We start from the raw sequence: 27,664 nt of genomic DNA on the forward strand, positions 1-27,664 counted from the left end.
AATGAAGAGATGCTCAGCATAGTTTTCCATCAAGGAGATGCAAATCAAAACCACAATGAGCTATGACTGCAAGCCCACCAGGATGGCTATATTGAAAACGACAGATAATAACAAGTGTTGGCAAGGATGTGGAAAGATCAGAATACTGATACATTGCTGGTAGGAATGTAAAATGGTACAACTGCTTCAGAAAACAGTCCGGCAGTTCCTCAAATGGTTAAAAATAGAGTCACTACATGATGTACCAATTCCACTGTATATATAATCACAAGAGAAATGAAAAGATATGTCCATATGGAAACTTGTACTCAAATGTTCATAGCAACATGGTTGATTGCAGCCAAAAACAGAATCAACTGGTGCATGGATATGTAAAATGTAGTATACCATAAAATGGAATACTATTTGGCAATAGAATGAAATTATACATTGATAACAGTGTACAACATGGATGAACCTTGAATGCATGCTAAGGGAAAGAAGTCAGTCACAGAGGATCATGTATGATATGAATTCATTTCTATGAAATGTTCAGAATAGACAAGTCTATAAGAACTTATGGGGGCAGAAACTAACTAATGAGTGATTGCCTAGGTCTGGGAAAGGTTTGGAGATTGGGATATGACAGCTAACAAGAGCAGCATTTTTGAGTGGGAGCTGATAACAAAGTTATAAAACTGACTGCAATGATGATTGCACATATTTGTGAATATACTAAAGCTATTGGATTGTGCACTTTGGATGGCTGAATTGTATATTATATGAATTACATCTGAATAGAGCTACTCTTTAAGAAAGAAAGAGTCTGGTTCCCTAGACTGCCTATGTTTAAATCCCCACCTCTCCTACCTGTGAATGCAGGCCAAGTATTTAAACTCTATGATTCTGTTTCTTCATCTGTACAATGGAGAAAATATAAATTACCTACCTCATAAAGCTCACAAATATAAAAATTCAAATAACTAGTACCTGGAAAGAACAAAGACCTTCTAACAGAACTTGGCAAATAAAAAGTGTGATATGTGTCCATTCTTCTTATGCACAGACTGTTAAGGGAGAGCGTGAAAGAAGTATCTAAGTTATGGGTAAGGCAGTGAGCAAGGCTTAAAGGATGATACTTAAATTCATCTTGAAAGATGAGCAGGGATTATCAAAGCACAGATAAGAGGGAAGGGATGTCCAGCATTAGAAAGAGTATATGCAAAAGTATGTAGGTATGATATTCTATCAAGAATTTAAAGTATCCTAAAAGTAAATTCAAATATTATCTGAAGTATGTGAAATTGAAATACAGAAAATTCCAGCAGCCTATGTGTAATGTATTTTCTTTTTTAAGAGTTCCTTTAAAGACAATTCAGTAAGAAATTTCTCTGTGACTATGAAGGTAACATTGTATGATATAAATAATATTCATCAAGTTAAAAATAACATTGTTACAACTCTGATCCAGTGTAAAGTTTAGGTAAAAGAGTACTCATTTTTATTATTGAAACAGTATAATCAGTAGACATAGCTCTGTGTTGTATACATATTTTGTTTTGTCTCTTCTGATTGTACTCATGTGAATGTGGGAAAATATGATTTTTATAAACAGACACTTAAAGAAAAATGGCCTAGGCAAACGATGTAATTTAGAGCAACCCTAGCATATGTGTTCACTTCAGTGCTGACTGAATAAAATCATCATAAGAATTGATGCATGACAATGGCTTGACAATTTCTTATTCTTTTGCATCACACCAATTCTTGAAATGATAGCTGTCACATAGACATGTGTGAGTATCACTATTGCATATGCGGTAGCCATGCATGACCCTGCTTTTCTCCTCTTGGAAGCTGGAACCTGAATTCTTAGACTAAAAAATGAGTAAATATTTCAGACATGTGTTATCTAATTTACTTCTAGAGACAGATCCACTACTTGTCTCTAGAAGTTTAGAGAGAGATTGACAGAGTAATTTGCAAATTCAAAGAAACAAAAACAGTAGGTAGATTGACTTCCATAATCAAATCAATATTTGTTTAGAACATTTCACAATATTATAACTGAAGTTATGTGAACTATGTTATATACTTTCAGAAGTACCACTCCATCTGAATGAAAACATAATGTTAAGGTGTCCTTGAAACTTTAAGTCATCTTTTGACAATGTAGTAGTTTCAACATAGTCACAACAAGACAAAACCAGTTCTACATAAAATTCCTTAGAAATAAACAGGAATATAAATGTAAAAACGTGAGAGATGCTACTGAAATAGATTTTACATTTCAGAGTTTCAAAGGAACACATTAGTAACTTAAAGCTTACAGATAGCATTACCAGCTAGCTTATTAATAAATCTCAGGGTTAGTATTTTCTCTAGTCTTTACTGAACCTTTAAGATTATTAATTTTTTTGCATTTTGTTGATATGGCGAGGATAGAGTTATTAAATAACTTCTTTAAGTTACAAATATGCTAAAAATAAGCATTGAATCCTTATCTAATGTACTCCCAGCCATAATGGTTCTAACAAGGACTGGACTAATTTCCTGCCACAAAGAGCTATAAAACTGAGCCAAGTATGGAAAAACCTTTTCAGACATTGGTCAGTTGGCAGAAATAGACTTTGATACCTAAAAGGTTGGAAACAACTAAATGATCCCAACAATTATCCCAGCTTCCTGGCTGCTGGCAATTTCCATACTGGAGACATGAAGATATGGATCCAAAACAGAACTTGTCAGCCTCACTTAGTTTACGAAGTAGAGATCAGAGGGTGAGAAAGCTGATATGGTTGGCACATATTATCTCATTTTTGAGATATGTTGTAAATGAGAGGAAGCTGTGCAGGAAAATATTTGCAGAAATGTGAATCTTGCCTGAGTACTAGACCATCAATGCTAGAGAGAAATTCTACAAGCGTGGACAAAGAATGACAGAAATCAGAGCAATCACCAGAGCTCACACATGATGTAGAGACTTTTGAGAAAGGTTTCATTTGGGGAGATCGTGCTGTACCAAGAATTCAAAAGAAAACGCGGAAAGTATGTATTTATCTTTGAGTTGTATAGTAATGGATAGAAATTTAGGTGAATATCTAAATATCTATATAGATATAAATGAGAATATTCCCACACACCTTGCTATTTCAGTATTTTGCATGTTTCCCTGACCTCCCAAAATGTCCAGCTTTTTATTACGAAGATGCACGCTCATCTCCCCCTTCTGAGCTCCAAGAGCATGTTGATATTCTTGTTGTTTCATAGCTGACATAAATTAGCATTGGGTAAACAGATGAAAAAACCTCACAGAAAGTTTTTCTTGTTTACATTTTGGAAATCTTCCTGCTGAGTAGAGAAAAGCAACCTTAAAGTTGCAATGTCATGATGGATTTCAGTTCACAAAAGAAAATAAATTTTGACAAATCACATATGCTTTTCCAGTCAGTCCCAAAATGCTGCAGTCTTCGATGGCAGCCTTACCAAAGAGAAAAGTAAGTCCCTAACTGGAACTTGGATTCTTTCAAAGGCACAGTAAGAGGTTTTGACCCATAGAGAAGCATTGATCAAATCACTATCCACTGCATTACATGGTAGTCTAGGGGAGTCTGAAATGAGAAGAGATGTCTCCAAAAAGCATCCAAATTTGGTTCTTGTTTACTCATCTGTCAGCTTCTGGAATAGTGAACATACTATTAAAATTCAGCTCCTTCTGGGAGGTGGGAAGATGATCAAGGGGAGACCCATCATACTGTATGGAGGTCCCAGAAATGGAAAAGTTGATCAATGGAAGGAAGGTAATTGTGTACTTTTTGGTAATATATTCCTTGGGATTTTTAGTGATCAGTCAAAATACAGAGGTTTTGGTTTTAAGGTGTTATTTTCACAGCATCTCCAGGTAAACTTCCAAGTATTATGTTAACCTGGCTAAAACCCAAAAAGTCCATAATGCTTGAAACTGAATTTGTGATTCTTGAATGTTGAAAATTGTTCAGCAAGAAGTTTCAGGTTCTCTAGGTGATGGAAGTTAGCATGAGCAAATGAACTTTACAATTTTTCAGAATTTTTTTTTTCATGTTTGGAAGATCTCTTCCTTCCTCCTCCTCTTCTTCCTGCTCCTTCTCCTCCTCCTCCTCTTCCTCCTCCATCTTCTCCTCCTCCTCCTTCTCCTTCTTCTTCTTCATTTTTATTTGTAACCATCGCTAGTGGTATGATTTTTGAATTGGGAAAACAAAATATTCAGACTAAATATTTTCCCAGTGATTCTTATGTAGAGTAATGTACTTTGCAATCCAATTAAAAATAACAAGCTACTATGGTGTTCTGAGCCAAATGTAATCTCCAAGACCATGGTCAGTAAAGCACTCAAGAAAATGCAGTATTGAGGCCCAGTAGTCTGAAGTCTACTGGGGAATAAAGAAGCAGCTGATTAGCATTTGAAAGCAAGGTCTTTCACTTTTTTAAAAGTGAAGGACAATTTTTTAGAAGATCACTCATCAAAAACAAAGGGTTTGAAAATTATCCTTCCTTTGTTTTATGAATACTTGCATAATTTTAAGAATGATCTTTGGTTATCAGTCTCAGGAATTAAGATGCATTTTGATACATGTGATATTACATTTGGTGACACTCCTGGAACACATGCTGAGAAACACAATAATAAATAGGAGCAATGCTCTTTTTTTTTTTTTTTTAATCACTCGCAAGTGACATTTGTTTCATCTAGGCAGGAAAGCAGAATCTTATAGGCAGGGTCAGTGTAAGGGCTGATTTTAGGTCAAGCTTTTCAATTTATTATGCAATAAAATATAGCAATAGAAATATGCATATTTATGTTTTCCAGTAAAATACAGGAATCTCCCTTTAATTTCTGTATATATGTGCTAATAATTAATTCAGTAATACAGTCTGGTTCCACAGTCCTTCTGATAAGAGCTGGCACAGAGGTCATTTTTATGTGCCTTATAATTAATCTTAATAATATGTAGTAATATTCCTTTATATACTTATTGTGAAACACAGAAACTTAAAGCCTTTGTAGCTTTAAGTTCAGATGTCTTCACATTCTTTTGTAAATCCCTGCAGATTTGTTTCTTGCTTTTCAATATGAGCACCTTTCTGCTTTCTACTCTTATGTCTCTGCCCTCTATGCAGGAGATCTTTTCTTTCAAGTTTCCCACTGCGCTTCGTAATAAAATCAAAAGAAAAGGGTACATCCCTCAGAAAGCATTCATCTCACTAGAAATAGAAAACCTGTCACCTTATTCTTAAAACCTTAGATCAGCCAGGCCAGTGACTGAAATAGTCAGGGTAGTGTCTACAAAGAGTATAGAGTAGGGGTAGCAAAATAATTACGTATCTTGTTCTCTCCACATCTTTTAGGGAGGAGACTCTTTGCTTGGGAAAATGACTTAATACCATTGGGAGGAAAACATTTCCTCTACTCACTTAGGTTCCTACATTTAGGGGCCTGTGAATTAACTGATAATAGACAGATTAATAGGTGAAAAGAAAAGGTTAATCTACACATGCATGTGAAGTCACTCAATAATGAGCAGTTTCCTGAATACCCAGAGGTAAAGATTAGTATAGCAACTTAGAAAGGGGAAGGGAAGTGTGGCTAGGGTGTCAATGTGTAGTTGATCTCCTTCCTGGAATGAGCAGAAAGCTCTTGGAGGAGAGTTAATAGCAGCTGTATTTGGGGTTGTGTCAGCTTTAGTTAGGTAAGGGAAAGTCAGATCAGATTTCAAATATTTTCACTTTAATCTTTATGCTAAAACTGTGATTCCTTCAATATGCTGATGAAAGTTGAAATGTGGCTAGGAAAAAAAGAGAAAGTATAATTAGATTTATTAAAGATATAAAACATTTGTTAGGTATAGTAGAAAGAGGGAAGGAGAAAGAAACACACACACACACATTGAGAGAGAGATTTTGACACGACCATGTCAAAGACTGAGTAGACCAAGTTTTTTATCAACCATGCAGTTTCTGCACCTTGCTCTATACACACAAGCGTACCCATATACTGATGGAGGCAGTCTCAATTAATGGTCCAGAATATGAACTTCAGCACCAGATGGCATTGGATTCAAATTTCAGTCCTTCTCACTAGCTTTGTAATCTCAAACTTTTTTCCTCTTGGAAGCTGGAAACTGCATTGTTTTTAGACTAAACAATGAGTAAATATTTCAAAGATGTATTACATAGTTTACTTCTGAAAATAGATTTATTACTTGTCTCTGGAAGTTTAGAGAGAGATTGACAGAGTCATTTGCAAATTCAAAGATATAAAAAACAGGTAGATTGACTTCCATAATCAAATCAATATTTATTTAGAAAATTTCACAATATTCTAACTCAAGTTATGTGAACTATTTTATATACTTTCACATTATTTATCTACTCTACCCTCAAGTTTCAGTTCTCTCCTTTGCAAATGACAATAACAATACCAAAAAAAAAAAAAAAAGAAGAAAGAAAGAAAAACTAAATGAGGTAATGAATGTAAAGTGATAAGGATGATGACAGGCATAAAGTAAGCTTTCTGTTATTTTTATTTGCTTTTTCCTCTAACCTGAAAATATGTTCAAGGTAAAAAACAATCTTTGGCTCTAAATCTCCTTTATTCTACCAATTCTTTTTGCATGTAAGTGTCTCAGACTCTTCAATTGTCTTCACTTTGTCATTTATTTTTATCCTCAAATCACTGATATTTGGCTTCTATTTTCTCTTCTTCAAACAAATTGCTTTTCAAAATATCTTCATGATCTTCTACATGACAAATGAAATGCATGCTTTCAGGCCTTACCTTCCTGAACCTCTCACCTGCATTGGATTCCACTGGCAATTTACTCCTAGAAGCCCTGTCCTCTCTTGCATCTTCCAACATCTTCTGATTCTGACCTCTCTATTCCTTTGTTTGTTTGTTTATTTGAGACAGAGTTTCACTCTTGTTGCCCCGACTGGAGAGCAATGGTGTGATCTTGGCTCACTGCAACCTCCATCTCCTGGGTTCAAGTGATTCTCCTGCCTGAGCCTCCCGAGTAGCTGGGATTACTGGCATGCACCACCATGCCTGGCTAATTTTGTATTTTTAGTAGAGACAGGGTTTTGCCATGTTTGTCAGGCTGATCTCGAACTCCTGACTTCGGGTGGTCCGCCCACCTTGGCCTCCCAAAGTGCTGGGATAACAGGCGTGAGCCACCGTGCCCGGCCTCTCTATTCCTTCTACCTCCTTCATTGGATTCTCTTCTTCCAGAGTTTCATCCCTGGCCTTCACTTTACTTTATTGAATGACTTCATTTACTTTCTTGAGTGTTATAAACAGATTTTTATTTCCAAACCTAGCCTCTCTCTCCTGCTTCAGACTCATTATCCACAAGTACTATTGAAAAAAGTATTCTATATTTAATGACAAAAAAAAGAAAATATGGAAAACAAAAATTAACAGCAAAATCATAAACAATTCTTCCATCAAAAAGTTACTTGCTAATATTTTAGTGTCTACCACTAGCTAAACTTAACTAGGTTCCCTTACCTATAAAATTTGAGGTACTTGAGGTCCCAAACTCATAAAACATTGAGCATGAACACACACAAAAAATGTTTAAGTACCCAGCACATACTAAGTTCCATATGAATATTTGCTGCTATTATTTTTTCAATTTTAAACATGTACACACTGTGGATAGCTTTGTATATTTTCTTCCCATTTAGCATTTTGCAAATGAGTATTTTTTCATTGTTTTTTTTGTTTTTTTTTTAATTATTATACTTTAAGTTCTAGGGTACATGTGCATAATGTGCAGGTCTGTTACATACGTATACTTGTGCCATGTTGCTGTGCTGCACCCATCAACTCGTCAGCACCCTTCAACTCGTCATTTACATCAGGTATAACTCCCAATGCAATCCTTCCCCCCTCCCCTCTCCCCATGATAGGCCCCGGTGTGTGATGTTCCCCTTCCCGAGTCCAAGTGATCTCATTGTTCAGTTCCCACCTATGAGTGAGAACATGCGGTGTTTGGTTTTCTGTTCTTGTGATAGTTTGCTAAGAATGATGGTTTCCAGCTGCATCCGTGTCCCTACAAAGGACACAAACTCATCCTTTTTTATGGCGGCATAGTATTCCATGCTGTATATGTGCCACCTTTTCTTAATCCAGTCCATCACTGATGGACATTTGGGTTGATTCCAAGTCTTTGCTATTGTGAATAGTGCCGCAATAAACATACGTGTGCATGTGTCTTTATAGCAGCATGATTTATAATCCTTTGGGTATATACCCAGTAATGGGATGGCTGGGTCATATGGTACATCTAGTTCTAGATCCTTGAGGAATCGCCATACTGTTTTCCATAATGGTTGAACTAGTTTACAATCCCACCAACAGTGTAAAAGTGTTCCTATTTCTCCACATCCTCTCCAGCACCTCTTGTTTCCTGACATTTTAATGATTGCCATTCTAACTGGTGTGAGATGGTATCTCATTGTGGTTTTGATTTGCATTTCTCTGATGGCCAGTGATGATGAGCATTTTTTCATGTGTCTGTTGGCTGTATGAATGTCTTCTTTTGAGAAATGTCTGTTCATATCCTTTGCCCACTTTTTGATGGGGTTGTTTGTTTTTTTCTTGTAAATTTGTTTGAGTTCTTTGTAGGTTCTGGATATTAGCCCTTTGTCAGATGAGTAGATTGCAAAAATTTTCTCCCATTCTGTAGGTTGCCTGTTCACTCTGATGGTAGTTTCATTTGCAGTGCAGAAGCTCTTTAGTTTAATGAGATCCCATTTGTCAATTTTGGCTTTTGCTGCCGTTGCTTTTGGTGTTTTAGACATGAAGTCTTTGCCCATGCCTATGTCCTGAATGGTACTACCTAGGATTTCCTCTAGGGTTTTTATGGTATTAGGTCTAACATTTAAGTCTCTAATCCATCTTGAATTAATTTTCGTATAAGGAGTAAGGAAAGGATCCAGTTTCAGCTTTCTACTTATGGCTAGCCAATTTTCCCAGCACCATTTATTAAATAGGGAATCCTTTCCCCATTTCTTGTTTCTCTCAGGTTTGTCAAAGATCAGATGGCTGTAGATGTGTGGTATTCTTTCTGAGGACTCTGTTCTGTTCATTGGTCTATATCTCTGTTTTGGTACCAGTACCATGCTGTTTTGGTTACTGTAGCCTTGTAGGATAGTTTGAAGTCAGGTAGCATGATGCCTCCAGCTTTGTTCTTTTGACTTAGGATTGTCTTGGAGATGCGGGCTCTTTTTTGGTTCCATATGAACTTTAAAGCAGTTTTTTCCAATTCTGTGAAGAAACTCGTTGGTAGCTTGATGGGGATGGCATTGAATCTATAAATAACCTTGGGCAGTATGGCCATTTTCACGATGTTGATTCTTCCTATCCATGAGCATGGTATGTTCTTCCATTTGTTTGTGTCCTCTTTTATTTCACTGAGCAGTGGTTTGTAGTTCTCCTTGAAGAGGTCCTTTACATCCCTTGTAAGTTGGATTCCTAGGTATTTTATTCTCTTTGAAGCAATTGTGAACGGAAGTTCATTCATGATTTGGCTCTCTGTTCGTCTGTTACTGGTGTATAAGAATGCTTGTGATTTTTGCACATTAATTTTGATCCTGAGACTTTGCTGAAGTTGCTTATCAGCTTAAGGAGATTTTGGGCTGAGATGATGGGGTTTTCTAAATATACAATCATGTCATCTGCAAAGAGGGACAATTTGACTTCTTCTTTTCCTAACTGAATACCCTTGATTTCTTTCTCTTGCCTAATTGCCCTAGCCAGAACTTCCAACACTATGTTGAATAAGAGTGGTGAGAGAGGGCATCCCTGTCTTGTGCCAGTTTTCAAAGGGAATTTTTCCAGTTTTTGCCCATTCAGTATGATATTGGCTGTGGGTTTGTCATAAATAGCTCTTATTATTTTGAGGTACGTTCCATCAATACCGAATTTATTGAGCGTTTTTAGCATGAAGGCTGTTGAATTTTGTCAAAAGCCTTTTCTGCATCTATTGAGATAATCATGTGGTTCTTGTCTTTGGTTCTGTTTATATGCTGGATTATGTTTATTGATTTGCGAATGTTGAACCAGCCTTGCATCCCAGGGATGAGGCCCACTTGATCATGGTGGATAAGCTTTTTGATGTGTTGCTGAATCCGGTTTGCCAGTATTTTATTGAGGATTTTTGCATCAATGTTCATCAGGGATATTGGTCTAAAATTCTCTTTTTTTGTTGTGTCTCTGCCAGGCTTTGGTATCAGGATGATGTTGGCCTCATAAAATGAGTTAGGGAGGATTCCCTCTTTTTCTATTGATTGGAATAGTTTCAGAAGGAATGGTACCAGCTCCTCCTTGTACCTCTGGTAGAATTCAGCTGTGAATCCATCTGGTCCTGGACATTTTTTGGTTGGTAGGCTATTAATTATAGCCTCAATTTCAGAGCCTGCTATTGGTCTATTCAGAGATTCAACTTCTTCCTGGTTTAGTCTTGGAAGAGTGTACGTGTCCAGGAAATTATCCATTTCTTCTAGATTTTCTAGTTTATTTGCGTGGAGGTGTTTATAGTATTCTCTGATGGTAGTTTGTATTTCTGTGGGGTTGGTGGTGATATCCCCTTTATCATTTTTTATTGCATCTATTTGATTCTTTTCTCTTTTCTTCTTTATTAGTCTTGCTAGTGGTCTGTCAATTTTGTTGATCTTTTCAAAAAACCAACTCCTGGATTCATTGATTTTTTTGGAGGGTTTTTTGTGTCTCTATCTCCTTCAGTTCTGCTCTGATCTTAGTTATTTCTTGCCTTCTGCTAGGTTTTGAATGTGTTTGCTCTTGCTTCTCTAGTTCTTTTAATTGTGATGTTAGAGTGTCAATTTTAGATCTTTCCTGCTTTCTCTTGTGGGCATTTAGTGCTATAAATTTCCCTCTACACACTGCTTTAAATGTGTCCCAGAGATTCTGGTATGTTGTATCTTTGTTCTCATTGGTTTCAAAGAACATCTTTACTTCTGCCTTCATTTCATTATGTACACAGTAGTCATTCAGGAGCAGGTTGTTCAGTTTCCATGTAGTTGAGCGGGTTTGATGGAGTTTCTTAGTCCTGAGTTCTAGTTTGATTGCACTGTGGTCTGAGAGACAGTTTGTTACAATTTCTGTTCTTGTACATTTGCTGAGGAGTGCTTTACTTCCAATTATGTGGTCAATTTTGGAGTAAGTGCGATGTGGTGCTGAGAAGAATGTATATTCTGTTGATTTTGGGTGGAGAGTTCTATAGATGTCTATTAGGTCTGCTTGCTGCAGAGCTGAGTTCAATTCCTGGATATCCTTGTTAACTTTCTGTCTCGTTGATTTGTCTAATGTTGACAGTGGAGTTTTGAAGTCTCCCATTATTATTGTATGGGAGTCTAAGTCTCTTTGTAAGTCTCTAAGGACTTGCTTTATGAATCTGGGTGCTCCTGTATTGGGTGCATATATATTTAGGATAGTTAGCTCTTCCTGTTGAATTGATCCTTTTACCATTATGTAATGGCCTTCTTTGTCTCTTTTGATCTTTGATGGTATAAGTCTGTTTTATCAGAGACAAGTATTGCAACCCCTCCTTTTTTTTGTTCTCCATTTGCTTGGTAAATCTTCCTCCATCCCTTTATTTTGCACCTATGTATGTCTCTGCGTGTGAGATGGGTCTCCTGAATACAGCAGACTGATGGGTCTTGACTCTTTATCCAGTTTGCCAGTCTGTGTCTTTTAATTGGAGCATTTAGTCCATTTACATTTAAGGTTGATATTGTTATGTGTGAACTTGATCCTGCCATTATGATATTAACTGGTTATTTTGCTCATTAGTTGATACAGTTTCTTCCTAGCCTAAATGGTCTTTACATTTTGGCATGTTTTTGCAATGGCTGGTACCGGTTGTTCCTTTCCATGTTGAGTGCTTCCTTCAGGGTCTCTTGTAAGGCAGGCCTAGTGGTGACAAAATCTCTAAGCATTTGCTTATGTGTAAAGGATTTTATTTCTCCTTCACTTATGAAACTTAGTTTGGCAGGATATGAAATTCTGGGTTGAAAATTCTTTTCTTTAAGAATGTTGAATATTGGCCCCCACTCTCTTCTGGCTTGTAGAGTTTCTGCCGAGAGATCTGCTGTTATTCTGATGGGCTTCCCTTTGTGGGTAACCCGACCTTTCTCTCTGGCTTTCCTTAAGATTTTTTCCTTCATTTCAACTTTGGTGAATCTGGCAATTATGTGTCTTGGAGTTGCTCTTCTCGAGGAGTATCTTTGTGGCATTCTCTGTATTTCCTGGATTTAAATGTTGGCCTGCCCTACTAGGTTGGGGAATTCTCCTGGATGATATCCTGAAGAGTGTTTTCCAACTTGGTTCCATTTTCCCCCTCACTTTCAGGCACCCCAATCAGACGTAGATTTGGTCTTTTTACATAATCCCATACTTCTTGCAGGCTTTGTTCATTTCTTTTTCTTCTTTTTTCTTTTGGTTTCTCTTCTCGCTTCATTTCGTTCATTTGATCCTCAATCACTGATACTCTTTCTTCCAGTTGATCGTGTCAGTTACTGAAGCTTGTGCATTTGTCACATATTTCTCGTGTCATGGTTTTCATCTCTTTCATTTTGTTTATGACCTTCTCTTCAATAATTACTCTAGCCATCAATTCTTCTACTTTTTTTTCAAGATTTTTAGTTTCTTTGCACTGGGTACCTAATTCCTCTTTTAGTTCTGAGAAGTTTGATGGACTGAAGCCTTCTCTCATCTCGTCAAAGTCATTCTCTGTCAAGCTTTGATCCGTTGCTGGCGATGAGCTGTTCTCCTTTGCCGGGGGAGATGCGCTCTTATTTTTTGAATTTCCAGCTTTTCTGCCCTGCTTTTTCCCCATCTTTGTGGTTTTATCTGCCTCTGGTCTTTGATGATGATGGTGATGTACTGATGGGGTTTTGGTGTAGGTGTCCTTCCTGTTTGATAGTTTTCCTTCTAACAGTCAGGACCCTCAGCTGTAGGTCTGTTGGAGATTGCTTGAGGTCCACTCCAGACCCTGTTTGCCTGGGTGTCAGCAGCAGAGGCTGCAGAAGATAGAATATTTCTGAACAGCGAGTGTACCTGTCTGATTCTTGCTTTGGAGTCTTCCTCTCAGGGGTGTACTCCACCCTGTGAGGTGTGGGGCATCAGACTGCCCCTAGTGGGGGATGTCTCCCAGTTAGGCTACTCAGGGGTCAGGGACCCACTTGAGCAGGGAGTCTGTCCCTTCTCAGATCTCAACCTCCGTGTTGGGAGATCCACTGCTCTCTTCAAAGCTGTCAGACATTTGCGTCTGCAGAGGTTTCTGCTGCTTTTGGCTTTTGTTGTTGTTTACTGTGCCCTGTCCCCAGAGGTGGAGTCTACAGAGACAGGCGGGTTTCCTTGAGCTGCTGTGAGCTCCACCCAGTTCAAACTTCCTAGTGGCTTTGTTTACCTACTTAAGCCTCAGCAATGGCGGGTGCCCCTCCCCCAGCCTCGCTGCTGCCTTGCCGCGAGATCGCAGACTGCTGTGCTAGCAATGAGGGAGGCTCCGTGGGCGTGGGACCCTCCCGGCCAGGTGTGGGATATAATCTCCTGGTGTGCCTGTTTGCTTAAAGGCCAGTATTGGGGTGGGAGTTACCCGATTTTCCAGGTGTTGTGTGTCTCAGTTCCCCTGGCTAGGAAAAGGGATTCCCTTTCCCCTTGCGCTTCCCAGGTGAGGTGGTGCCTCGCCCTGCTTCAGCTCCCGCTGGTCGGGCTGCCGCAGCTGACCAGCACCGATTGTCCGGCACTCCCTAGTGAGATGAACCCAGTACCTCAGTTGAAAATGCAGAAATCACCGGTCTTCTGTGTCGCTCGCGCTGGGAATTGGAGACTGGAGCTGTTCCTATTCGGCCATCTTGCTCCGCCCTCCTTTTTTTTTTCTTTTTTTTTGAGACGGAATCTCACTCTGTCACTCTGTCACCCAGGCTGGAGTACAATGCCATGGTCTTGGCTCACTGCAAACTCCATCTCCCGGGTTCAAGCGATTCTCCCGCCTCAGCCTCCAGAGTAGCTGGGACTACAGGTACATGCCACCATGCCTGACTATTTTTGTATTTTTAGTAGAGACGGGTTTCACTATGTTGTCCAGGCTGGTCTTGAACTCCTGACCTCGTGATCTGCCCGCCTCGACCTCCCAAAGTGCTGGGATTACAGGCATGAGCCACCGCGACTGGCTGTGAATATATATTTTTAACAGATGTAATCAATAGTTTTTTCAGCCACTTAGTGAATAATTTCTACAGCTGCCTCAAATGTCTGTTAATTTATCTAGGGTTGTATATAATTCCCAGCCTTCTAACTGCAACTTGACAGTTTTATTTCTCATTCCCTGAACTATGTTGAAATGCAAATTAATGTCTTTACAGAGATATTTTTGAATCTATTAAAAAAAAAAAAAAAGAAAAAAACAAACCAACCCCGAACTTCAAAATGCTATTCTTGGTTTTTTAAAAAATGACCTATGGTCCAACTCTGTGTAGATAACTGTGTAACAGGGCATTGAGACACTGAAGTTGACAGAGCAACGTGCTGTGCTGTGTCATACAGATAGACAAAAAAAAAAAAAAAACTCCCAGGCTGGGTTCTGTGGCTCATGCCTATAACTCCAGCATTTTGGGATCACTTGAGGCCAAGACTTTGAGACAAGCCTGGGCAACATAGTAAGACCCATCTCAAAAAAAAAAAAAAAAAGAAAAGCCAGGCATAGTGGTGTGTGCCTGTATTCCCAGCTACTCACGTGTTTGAAACTGGATTGCTTGAGCCCAGGAGGTTGAGGATGCAATGAGCCATGATTGTGCCACTGCGCTACAACCTGGGCAACATAACAAGACCACATATCTTAAAGCGAAACAAAATCCATCCATGATTATAGGGCATTTAGGTTGTTTTCAACTTCTTCCTAGATAACTTGCAAAGAACATTTAAAAAATATATATTTGTGCATATTTTTACGCTCATTTATGATTAATTACTTAGATGTACAATTATTACATGAGATAATATGAAAATTTACAGTCACTTTTCTTTTCTTTTTATTTTTGATTTTACTTTAAGTTCCAGGATACATGTGTAGAATGTGAAGGTTTGTTACCTAGGTATACATGTGCCATGGTGGTTTGTTGCACCTATCAACCCGTCATCTAGGCTTTAAGCACCACATGCATTAGTTATTTGTCTTAATGCTCTCCCTCGCCTTGCCCACCCCACAACAGGCCCCAGTGTGTGATGTTCCCCTCCCTGTGTCCATGTGTTCTCATTGCTCAACTCCCACTTATGAGTGAGAACATGCAGTGTTTGGTTGTCTGTTCCTGTGTTAGTTTGCTGAGAATGATGGTTTCCAGCTTCATCCATGCCCCTGCAAAGGACATGTTCTCATTCTTTGTTATGGCTGCACAGTATTCCATGGTGTATATTTGTCACATTTTCTTTATCCAGTCTATCATTGATGGGCATTTGGGTTGGTTACAAGTCTTTGTTATTGTAAATAGTGCTGCAGTAAGCATCCATGTATATGTGTCTTTATAGTAGAATGATTTATAATCCTTTGGGTAAATACCCAGTAATGGGATTGCTGGGTCAGATGGTATTTCTGGTTCTAGATTCTTGAGGAATTGCCACGCTGTCTTCCACAATAGTTGAACTAATTTACACTCCCATCAACAGTGTAAAAGTGTTCTTATTTCTCCACAGCCTTGCCAGCATCTGTTGTTTCCCAGCTTTTTAATAATCACCATTCTGACTGCTGTGAGATAATATCTGACTGTGGTTTTGATTCACATTTCTCTAATGATCAGTGATGTGGAGCTTCTTTTTGTATGTTTATTGGTCACATATATGTTTTCTTTTTAGAAGCATCTGTTCATATCCTTTGCCCACTTTTTGATGGGGGGTTGAGGCTTTCACTTTTTTATTGTGAATTTGTTTTCTGGAAAACTTTCACTAATTTTAATTCACATAAGTAGTGCATAAGAAAGTCCACTTTCTCACATGCTTGCTGATAAACATTGACATTTATTTTTATCCTTGCCAGTCAGATAAGCAATAAATTAAATAGTTCCTGTTATTTTAATTTGTATTCCCCAAAGGTATGTTAAGAGAGCAAAACAATAAATAATTCACCCTCAATGGTTGCTGTTAAACTTTGTCCTTTTAAAATTTAAACTTTAAAGATTGTGACTTTAATTATTGTTTTTTCTTCTCATAAATAATATTTCTCTTCTAAATAATTCTAAGTCACAATTATGCAGGGATAAAAAAAGAAAGTATACGTTTTAATGTTTTCCTCCATTAAATTTGAATGTGTATTAATTTTGTATTCAGTGCTGCATGTTTTTACAGAATACTGTCTTTGGTTCCATATTGAACATTCACCTTGAGGACTTTAGTCTATTGATTGAAAGCTTTAGTTCATCTGATAGAATTATTATGACACATACTCCAAATGAAAAACAGTCAAGGACAGTCCCAGAAGTTAACACTCTTCCAAAGACTGATGCCTCCACTGAGCATCTCTAGGAAGTATGAGATGGTTTTGTGTCATTTTTCCTAAGTTCTTATAACCCCACATCCAGTGTGTCAACACATTTCATCAGCTCTACCTTCAAAAATTACCTAGAATCCAATTACATCTTATTAAATCCATTTTACTGCCAAGTCACTTCTGATTTATTGTAAAAGACTCCTAACTGATCTCCCAGCTTCTTTCCTTGCCTCTTCCAGTCTATTGTCAATAGTAACTGTCAACTATCTAGTAAACTGTGAAAATATATCTGATCATGTCTCTCCTCTGCTCGGAGCCCATCTGGCTTCCTATCTCAGTCAAAGTAACAGCTGACATCGTCATAGTGGCCTAAAGACTCTAGTGAAGCTCTACCCCATCCAAACACATTGCCTCTCAGATATTTCCTAAATATCTAGCTCTAGCTTTCTTGGTCCCAGCCACACTAGTGTCTCTTCTGTCTCTTAAACAAGTCAGAGACTCTTAACTGGTGTATTTGTACTTACTCTTTCTTCCGTCTGTATGTTCTTTCTATGGAGGTGCTTTCTAATTGAAGGTACAATCATTTCTCACATATACCTTGTTCTCATTGTTTATCTTCACAGCACCTATCACCATCTGACATTATATATATATTTATATATGCATATATAAATATACACATATAAATGTATACATATATAAATGTACATATATAAATATATATAAATAAATATACATATATAAATAAATATATATATTTATTTGTTTGTTGTCCGTCACTCCCAATAGAATGTAGGTCTAGAAGAATAGAAATGTTTGTTTGTTGTTCGTTTTGTTCACTGCTGTATTCTTAGTGTGTGCCTGGTATTAACACTCTTTTGAATGACTGAATAAACATCTGAATTTCTGCTATTTCCCTATAAGTAATATCAGTCTGGATAGAAATGCCACTAATCCTAAAACATTTTCAAATTTTATATGGTTTTTATTTTTAATATTTGTGTGGCTTTCTGCTACATTCAAATGTTTAACTGGCTTTAGTTTTCATTTATTAAATGCCTCTATATCCAGGTAATGTCATATCATAAGCTTCAGTTGACATTTATTATCATCACTATTTTTTATTTTTTAACAGAAATATGATTCATCAACTCCAGTGTTTGTAAATATCGTCACCATTCTGAAGTCAAATGTTGCCAAATTCTTTCATTAAATAGTTGCAGACTTCTCTCATTTGGTACAGCCAGTCACTCCTTACAGCTGCAATATGTTATATCTCGAATGTATTTCTTGATAGCTTTCTTTAAGATAACTACATTTGCAAAGTACTCTGTACCTAGAAACCTTTCAACAGATATTTATAGAATATAATTTACTCATGCATGTGATTAGACACATGTAAGATTCACTTGTGTCAAATTTACTAATATAATGAAAACTTGGACCAAACAAACAACAAAAAACATTATCCAGCACTCATACTCAAAAGCAGTCTGAGAGCTTGGTATTTTTCAGTTCCTATAGGGTGATCATGTGGTTCATAAAATCTTAGTCTCCAAAATGTATTTTCAAATGAATGCCAGGGAAAGCCAACAAATGAGAACTAGGGTACTTAGGATTATTGTAATTGCCTAATGTGTTTGGTGACCTTGTATTCCCGGTTAACAGCAACTTACGCTTCTTTCAAATTCTTTTGTACAAAAACCAATTGTTTTGTCCACTCTCTACTTAGCCTCTAAGTCACTAAGATGTGACTATTTCATTAGTTGAAAGCAAATGTCTAAAATTAAATATTTTATTTTAAAAATCAATCATCTTGCATAATAATAGCTTTAACTTTATGCTCAATTTAAAATATTTGTATTTAAATAACTGCTTACAGAACGGAAATAGAAATGATATATAAAATAATACAGAAGATATAAGGATTTAAGAAGTTAGGATGACTAAGTATTTTTATTTACTTTTATCATTTATAATTGAATTTTGTTGTCTGGTAAAAACATTTAAGGAAAGATTAAAAACTTAGTTTAATGTATTATTTCTAAACATTTGCTCCTTCATAAAATCTTCCTGCAATTCCTCTTTTTAAAAATGTTTTCATTGCATATCCCAATGATATGCTTTCCTTCTCTCCATGAAATTCAGATATTAGTTTTCTTTATAACACCTAGATTGTTTCTTCCTCTCCTGCTGTTCCTTATTTTGTTTTTCTATTCTGGTGTCTTGATATCTCCTTATAACAAATTCCATACCATTGGCCTTCCTAACTTGTAAACATTTCTAATACTTACATATGCTCTATAAAATATAATGAGTTTTTTCCAAGAAGAATGGTGGCCATTAATTCCACATATATCAAAATGGAATGTGTCATCCTTGAGCAAAATATAAGCTCACACCGTGCATAAAGACAACTATTGTTTGCTTCAGCCAGGAGTATGTTTTAGGGAAAAAATATTTTACGCATTAAGAAATATTCTCTTCTTTCTTTAATGTCTTTGAGCTATATATGTGAGCAGAATTATAAAGAATTTCCAGTGACTAATTCTCAGTTTTGGCCTTCCTGGCATTCTGTAGTCGTGCATATTAAAACCTCTAAACAACTCTCATTAAAGCCTTAGCAGTAGAGCTTGTAGCTTGTACCTATCAAAAATGTCAGATGCTTTTTTCCAACGCCCTCACTAGCAAATAATATTACATAGTTATTAAAATATAGGAATTAACCCCAAAATCTGCAAGTTGCAAACAGTGTTGTAAATCAACTAAGCAATTATCATGAGATTTTTTAAGTGACTGAATACAGATTCAGAATCATGAAGTTATTATCTAATAACCCAACAAGTGATGTGAATAAATCCTTGCTAATACGAAAATTATCAGCCACTGAAACACCCTTTTCTACAAGCAGGTCTGTGGATCCTCATGCTAATGCACTTAGATTGATAAACCACAGACATTCTCTGAAAGCTTCATTTGTTCCAGTTGCTGAGGCTGTGCTTAGAGAATCTGTCATGCAAATGATCAGCAAATCATAATCTGCAATTTGTTTTCATTTAATAGGCAGACAGGTTTTCACCAATTTAGACTCAAGTCCTATTAATACTCTTTGAAACTAATTACTGGAAAATGAATTTTAATGGCAGGATTTTATCATTTATTATGTTCCCTTCTGTCTCTATAAAGGAAGACTCAAAGCCATCTACTTGCACTTTGAAAATATATGTTAAATAGGCACAAGCCATAATCTCCTGTCATCTGGGCCACTGCAAAGGAAACCCTAATCCTCTCTCCTGCAATAATCCATTCTACACTCTACTCTTAAAATTACTTTCTTATTATCCTATTTCCCTTCCACAAAAGCTTCAATTCCCTGTCAAATAAATAGCCGACACTTTAACATGGCTTTGTTGCCCTCCATTATCTGTTCGCAGTTAACATATTTTTATCCTTATTTGATATTGCAATATAACATGTACACAGAAAAAAGCATGAAACATTAATTAATAAATAGTAAAGTAACACCCAGAAATCACTACCCAGAGTGAAAAGCAGACCATTGTCATTACCACAGAAACCACATCTTCGGTGCATCTTTCTGATCAGGCCCTTGGCAGCATCCCAGAGGCTAACCACCCAGAGGTAATCACTTCCTCTATTTTCTTTAGATTGTCTCCAGCTACGTGTGAATTCTTAAATAATATAGTCAATTTACCCATTTTTGAATGTTATGTAAATGGAATCAAACTCAGCTTTCCTTCGCTATTGCTTTTTTCTACCAACTTACTCTCTTAAACATTCATTCATATTAGGGTACAGCTTCTGTTAACTTCAATTGTAAGCTGTTTAGTATTCCACAGCATCAATGTACCACAATATATTTATCTTTTCCAAGTTGATGGGCATTTGCATTTTTAGATTGTTTCCAGATTTGAGCGATTACAGACAAGGCTGCTATGAACATTCTTGGACATATAGTTTGGTGCCCAGTATTCTTTTGTCTTCATACCCAAGGAATGGAATTTCTAGGACATAGCCATGCGTATCTTCATACTAGATAAATATCGATGTAATACTTACAACCAGGTAATATTAACTTGTATATAAGTAGCTCTATATGCTAGCAGGCAAGTCAAAATCTTTTTCAAAATGGTTGTAAATTTATATATCCAGCAGCAGTGAATGCTGTTCACTCCTATTTCTAGTTCGACTTCTAAAAATAGGAGCACTTCTATTTCTTTATATGCCTGACAGTACTTGGGATTATCAGACCACCTCACTTTCTGTTCCTCCTCTATTTATTCTCGCTTTGGGATTTTCTATCCTCTTGTTTATTCTTCCTTCACCCTGGGTATTAATTCTGACCTACTGCAATTCGTGAATTCTTTCTTCATCTGTTTCTAATATGTTAATGACTCAGTCATGAAGAATTCTTTCTTCATCTGTTTCTAATATGTTAATGACTCAGAAACTTTGGTAATTGTCTTTTCTAATTCTCAAATTTGTTTAGTTCTTTTTCAACTGTATAACAACACTTTTTGTACTTCCTAGTTTCCTGACAAATAAAAAAGTTGCCCTTCATTTCTTCAAACACAATTAATGTAATATTTCTAATATGCATGTGAAAATTCTAATATCTAAATTCTTGAGAGATCAATTTCTGTTCCTCGTTTTTTCTGCAGGTTCTATTTTTGAAGAATTATGTTGGTGCAAAAGTAACTGAGGTTTCTGCCATTACTTTTAATGGCAAACACTGCAATTACTTTTACACCAATCTAATATTTCTTTTCACCACATTTCTTTGATTTTTGTTTTGAAGATCATATTCAAAAACTTATTTGATGGAATCATGTTATACCTAAAGTAATGTTACCTTTTTCTAGAGAGGGTTATGTTTTTCTCTGTCAGGAATCTGGAGCCTCTACCAGTGTACCACCATAAATTGTGTTAAAATTTGAGATTAAACTACACAGTCCTGGATTTTAATCAATAGGTGGAAAAAATTTGAGCTTCAAGGAGGTAAGCTTCAAGTAAGGCAGATTATGGTGCCTCCTTCTTCTGTAACATATTGTGTGACTTTGAGTTGAATTTCTTCCTGAGTTTTCTCATCTATTAAAAAAGTGCATAGCTGGTAACCCCCAAAATCATGATTTTCCTTTTATTTATTTATTTATTTATTATTTATTTATTTATTTATTTATTTATTTTTAGTCTCTACCATATTTCTTTGTTGTCCTGTCAGTACCAGTTCTGGTGTGTGTTGTTTTTTCTTTCTTTATATTTTTTCTGAGCACAGTGATTGAGTACATGCCCCACTAATAGGGTATAATTATTTTGAGAGTAATATCCATGACTTAATACCATATCTCGCACTATATTGAGTGTAGTACCTTGATGCAGTAGCTAGCTACTCAGTAAATGTTAAATGGATAAGTCAATGAGTGAATAAATTTTAGGGACAGGTGCATAGATAAAAGTGATCGAAACAAGCTAAGTATTACCGCAGAGAAGGAACACGTATCTTTTCTATTATAGTTCCCACAGCTTCAACCAAATTTCTTTTGCTATGTTTACCTGTCCAATATATTGGCTGGTTGTACTCAATACAGTACTAGTCTGAGCTAGAATTTATGAGTAATGGTCCAAATCTGTAATACAGCTTAAAAATAAAGCTTTAAAAACATTGATCCAGATGAAGAATGATAAGATGCAATCAAAGTTTATTTAGGGTATAAAATTTAAAAGGTATGTTCATCAACAATTCATTTTGAAAGTCCCCTTAGTATAGCCATTTCTATTCTGTATCTTTAACCAATTACAGGTAACATTGCTAGGAACAGATTTTGACAACAGACTTGTGCAAGGGAATTGTGTGCCTAGAGATTTACTTAAAATGTAGAATTAAAGTCATTTCAAGAAAGAAATTTAACATATGAAGAAAATATAACCATTTAGCATACTAAATAATTGGTCTAGAGAGTTATGAGTTAAAAATGTACAAGAATTAATAATAGTTTTTAGCAACATATACATTGGGACAGTATTTTCGCCACATCTATTATTTACCTATGCAATCATTAAGTTCATAATTTTTAAGTATCACATCAAAGAGTGTTATTCAACTTCCTGATGAGTAAATTACTGATAAACATAGTCGATTTTTTCAGTTTCGAAGGTCCTGAAAAATAGATAAAGCATATGACTTCCAATTATTGATAGAAGAGCCAGTCAAATAATATCTTCCATGAATCCTCTTACAATTAGTTTGCTAATTGATATTCAAAATATAGAAATGAATGAATTGCACATAAGGAAATCAGTACTTGTTTTCTGTTGCCATCATATATCACAATACAAGCATTAAAGTCTGTTTTAATTATAGAACTTTATGATCTTATTTACATGGTCTGTGAATTTGATCTTTGTTTTGGAATTCCTTTAATCCATTCTGATTCTAATCACCTCAGGACCAACTTTAGTGTATTTGTGCAAGGCATAGTCATTAGCTAGCTCTATATGTTGTCCAAACCACCAAATGAGATGTAGCAAATTCTGCCAATTGTCTAAAGTTTTATTATGCACGTTAAATATATGAATATTTGAAATATCAAGATATGTTGTATTTTACCAATAATATTAAAGTATTACTTCTTCACTTTTCACTTGTAGTATGATGTCATTTAAACAAGTCAGTATTATTGAGAGGTGACAATGTGCTACCAGCCCTCACTCTCAGTGCCTTCTCGGCCTCAGCATCCACTCTGGCAGCGCTTGAGAAGCCCTTCAGCCTGCCACAGCACGGTGGCAGCCCCTCTCTGGGCTGACCGACGCCGGAGCCGCCTCTCTCTCCTTGCGGGGAGGTGTGGAGGAACAGGCGCCGGTGGGAACCTGTGCTGTGTGCCATGCTCACAGGCCAGCGCAAGTTCCAGAGGCCCAGGGCAGTGAGGGGCTTAGCACCTGGGCCAGCAGCTGCGGTGGGTGCGCCTGGGCCCCCAGCAGTGCTGGCCCTCCAGTGCTGTGCTCGAGTTCTCACCGGGCCTCAGCTGTCTCCCCGTGGGGCAGAGCTGGGGACCTTCAACCCCCCATGCCCAAACCCCTGCTGCGGAGGGCTCCTGCGCCGCCAGAGCCTTGCCAACGAGCACCGCCCCCTCCTCTGGGGCGCTTGGTGCCAACTACCACCCACGTACTGATGAGTGTGGGTGCACCGCACGAGACTGGCAGGCAGCTCCACCCGAGGCTCCAGTGTGGCGTCCACTGGGTGAAGCCAGCTGGGCTCCTGAATCTTAGTGGGGACTTGGAGAACTTTTATGTCTAGCTAAGGGATGGTAAACGCACCAATCAGCGCTCCGTGTCTAGCTCAGGGTTTGTAAATGGACCAATAAGCACTCTGAAAAATGGACCAATCAGCTCTCTGTAAAATGGATCAATCAGCTTTATGTAAAATGGACCAATCAGCAGGATGTAGGTGGGGCCAGATGAGGGAATAAAAGCAGGCTGCCTGAACGAGACAGGGGAAACTCCTTAGATCCGATTATGCGGTGTGGTAGCTTTGTTCCTTGGCAATTTGGGTGCAGTGACTTTAAGAGCTGTAACACTCATTGGGAAGGTCTGCAAGGGAGGCGAGATGAGGAGGGCAGTAGAGAAGTAAGTGAGGCCACGAACCCACCAGAAGGAAGAAACTTCAGCTGCATCTGAGGGAACAACCTCCGGTCTATCGTAAGAACTGTAACACTCAGTGCAGGGGTCTGTGGCTTAATTCTTGAAGTCAGCGAGACCAAGAACCCACCAATTGTGGACACATTAGTAGAAATTTGATTCATTCTGAAAACCTCTAATCGACTGATCTAATGTTCAATATTCATTAACATCAAGTATTAGTACAATGGGGAATGAAAAAGTTGGAAATACTCTTCTGTTCTTTCCCTTTCTTTCCGTTCCTCGTTTCCCTCCCTCGCTTCCCTCCTTCCCTCCCCACCTTCCTTTCCCCATCCTTCCCTCCCTCCCCACCTTCCTCTCCCCATCCCTCCCTCCCTGCCTTTTCTTTCTTTCCCTGCCTTTCCTTTCTTTGTTTCCCTGCCTTTTCTTTCTTTCCTTGCCTTTTCTTTCTTTCCCTCCCCTTCCCTCTCTGATGGTCTCACTCTGTCACCCATGCTGGAGTGCAGTGGCATAATCTCGGCTCACTGCAAGCTCCGCCTCCTGGGTTCACGCCATTCTCTTGCCTGTTGCTCTCGAGTAGCGGGGACTCCATGGCCATTTTTATTTTATTTTATTTTATTTTATTTTATTTTATGTTATGTTATGTTATGTTATGTTATGTTATGTTATTTTATGTTATTTTATTTTATTTTATTTTAGCGGAGATGGGGTTTCACCGTGTTAGCCAGGATTGTTTCGATCTCCTAACTTCGTGGTATATCTGTCTCAGCCTCCCAAAGTGCTAGAACATTTTTTTCTTATAATCTCGGGCTGTGGCGAGTTGGCCCAAGTGTTGTGGGACATTTTAGGTGTCAGGGACATAAACTACTCTCATTTGTCTGCTGTGTAGATTCCCAGTTACCAGAACACCAGCCATTGTGTGTTCTTTCTAGTTTTCAGGTAGCAGAAAGAACAAGAAGAAATATTGCACAAACCACCCTGCTTGCATCACATTGGCCAGAATTAGTCACATGTCCATGAAGCAAGCCACAGTGCCTGAAGTAGGACTACAGATTTTCTTTATTCTCCATAGTGGTAAAATACAAACAATTAGAGAAGAAGAGAACTCCTGTAGAGGACAACTAGCAGTAACCTACTCTACTAACTGTCCATTTACTGCTTCATTTTGCTCTAAGATAACATACAAACAGTGAAACTAAAATATGTTTTCAAAATTAGAAATTGTAAGTACTTTAGATAACTAAGATTAAAGAAATGTTACAAATACCACAATATCAACATAGTTATAGAGGAACATGAAACTTAGTACTGATTTTCTGAATATCCAAAATGAAAAGAAGTACCTCAATAATTGATTACATTGTTTTTTATCATTTTGAAAAAGGCACCACTGAGACAAAGTTCTTTGACCCTGAATAATTACAAAATTTATCTCATGGTAATTTTTAGGGAGAAAACTGTATATTATGGTTGACAATATTCCTATAACAGGTGCAGTGATTTTATAAACTACTTATAGTGTCTTTGAATAAAAGTCAAAATGAAAGCATTATGAAGGCTGTTTTGTGAGTCTCTGAGGAAAAATGATTCCAAAAAAAAAAAAACCCTTTGGGTATTCTGGCTTATATACAAGGAGAGATTTTAGCCTGCCCAGAGGGCTGGGTGGACTACATACACTATGAATGGTTATCTGTAAATATTACTGTTGCTGAAAGATTTCTGAACAAGTGTAGGAAATTAAGGAATAGATTATCTAATTTTCTGTAGTCTGCCAGCATGTTTCAAATCAATCGAGCTCTCTTAACACCAGGTGTTCTCAAAAGTGAAAAGGGCCTATTTGTTAGCTTTAAGAAGACAAAAATGGGAAAAGATAAAAGAGGTGGAAGCAGAAACCAATTTGCTAAATTTACTAAATTAGACGGTTTATTGAAAAGGTAAGTGAATTTCTCATATCAGTCATAAAGAAGCTATTTTTGCAATGAAATGTGTGTTTATATCGAAGTCAGAAATTAGTTAGTGAATAACTCCCAGTAAATGTGAGATTATTAATTTCAGCTAAATTATGTGTTCTTAGAATTTTATCTTTTCAGGTAGTTTTATGTAGATTATATCTGTTAAAATTTTATTGGATGTAATTTACGTGGTTTACAAACAATAAATTCCTGAGACTAGATATGATAAATTTATAGTTTGTTGAATGTTTTGTTATTGAGGAATCTCAGATGGGTCCTCAGATGGCAAGGAAAATAAACTCATGGACCCTAAGTTTTTTAATTACTTTTATCTAATTTTTGATATGGTGATAATTAAAAGGGAGATGATAAGAAATTGAATTATTAAGCATTGTTAAATAATATGATGCATTAATAATGCATAAGTTATACTCCTGAGTTGCGTTGCTTCAAAGTATAAAGCAATTTTTAGATTTAATCAAAACTCTTTAAGGAATTAATCTTTGCTTTTAGGGAGCACTATAGATTGACATCAGAAATTTCTCTTATTTCCATGTAGGAAGAACCTTTTGTGATGGTCTCTGAAAATGTCTTGGGTAAGCCGAAGAAATACCAGGGCTTCTCCATTGATGTTTTGGATGCCTTATCTAACTACCTGGGTTTTAACTATGAAATTTATGTAGCACCGGATCACAAATATGGAAGCCCACAAGAAGATGGGACATGGAATGGCTTGGTAGGAGAACTTGTCTTTAAGGTAAGAATTAATTAATTTATTTGTCTCATACCTAAAGGTTCAATTATTTGTCTGGTACCTAAAGTTTCAACAGTAACACCTTGAAGCTAATTTCATATAAAATAAGTGCAATGTGTTTAGGTTGGTTAAGCATTAGGTGGTGGAGTTGAGTACAAAAGTCTCACTCAATACTATTTTATGAACTTTGTGGAAAAAAAAAGTAAATGACAAAATAGACCAAATGTTAAAGTATATCCTGTGGTAGAAGAGGGTTTAGAGGAAGGCCTTTTCTTTGCTCAACTTATACCCCCAAAACTGTATATGATACATGATGAAATCACAATGTAACATACACACGCAATTAGTACTATTGTTTTCTTTTTAAAAATGTGATGTTATTGGAAAAAAAAATGCACTACTTAGAAACTAATCATTTCATTTTGGAATCTAATCAAGATAGGTCTATACATACGTATATATTTTTCTTTGTTCTTTCAATTCTCAGAAAGGTGTTTAAAACCTGTGTCTTTCTTCAGTCCTGTCAGAATCTGCTTCAGTTTCTTGAGGCTCTGTTATTAGGCCCATAGACATTTATAATTATTAAGTTTTCCTCATAAATTATTGACTAGTTGGGTTTAAGTTTATAACTTACTATTTGGTTTATATGTATACTATTTTTTTCTCTGTTACTTCTTTTCCTGTTGGGGTTAATTAAATATATTTCAGTACTTGATTTTGTTGCTCTTGCTGCCCTTTTAGTTGTCTCCCTTTGTATTTTGGTTCGTGGTTAGTCTAAAGGTCAT

At 36.9% G+C, this 27,664-nt stretch overlaps 1 protein-coding gene across 3 annotated transcripts in view; it reads left to right on the forward strand.

Moving 5' to 3' along the window:
• Window positions 1–27,664, forward strand: part of GRID2 (glutamate ionotropic receptor delta type subunit 2) — a 1,557,400-nt gene that overhangs the window by 1,152,948 nt on the left and 376,788 nt on the right. For all 3 annotated transcript variants that reach the window (XM_005555440.4, XM_045393369.2, XM_005555439.5), the window contains exon 10: window positions 26,685–26,882. In XM_005555440.4, coding sequence (XP_005555497.1) covers window positions 26,685–26,882 — 198 coding nt within the window. The remainder of the gene's footprint in view (window positions 1–26,684; window positions 26,883–27,664) is intronic.

Source organism: Macaca fascicularis, chromosome 5 (assembly GCF_037993035.2).
Source record: "Macaca fascicularis isolate 582-1 chromosome 5, T2T-MFA8v1.1".
In the NCBI taxonomy this organism is placed as follows: Eukaryota; Metazoa; Chordata; class Mammalia; order Primates; family Cercopithecidae; genus Macaca; species Macaca fascicularis.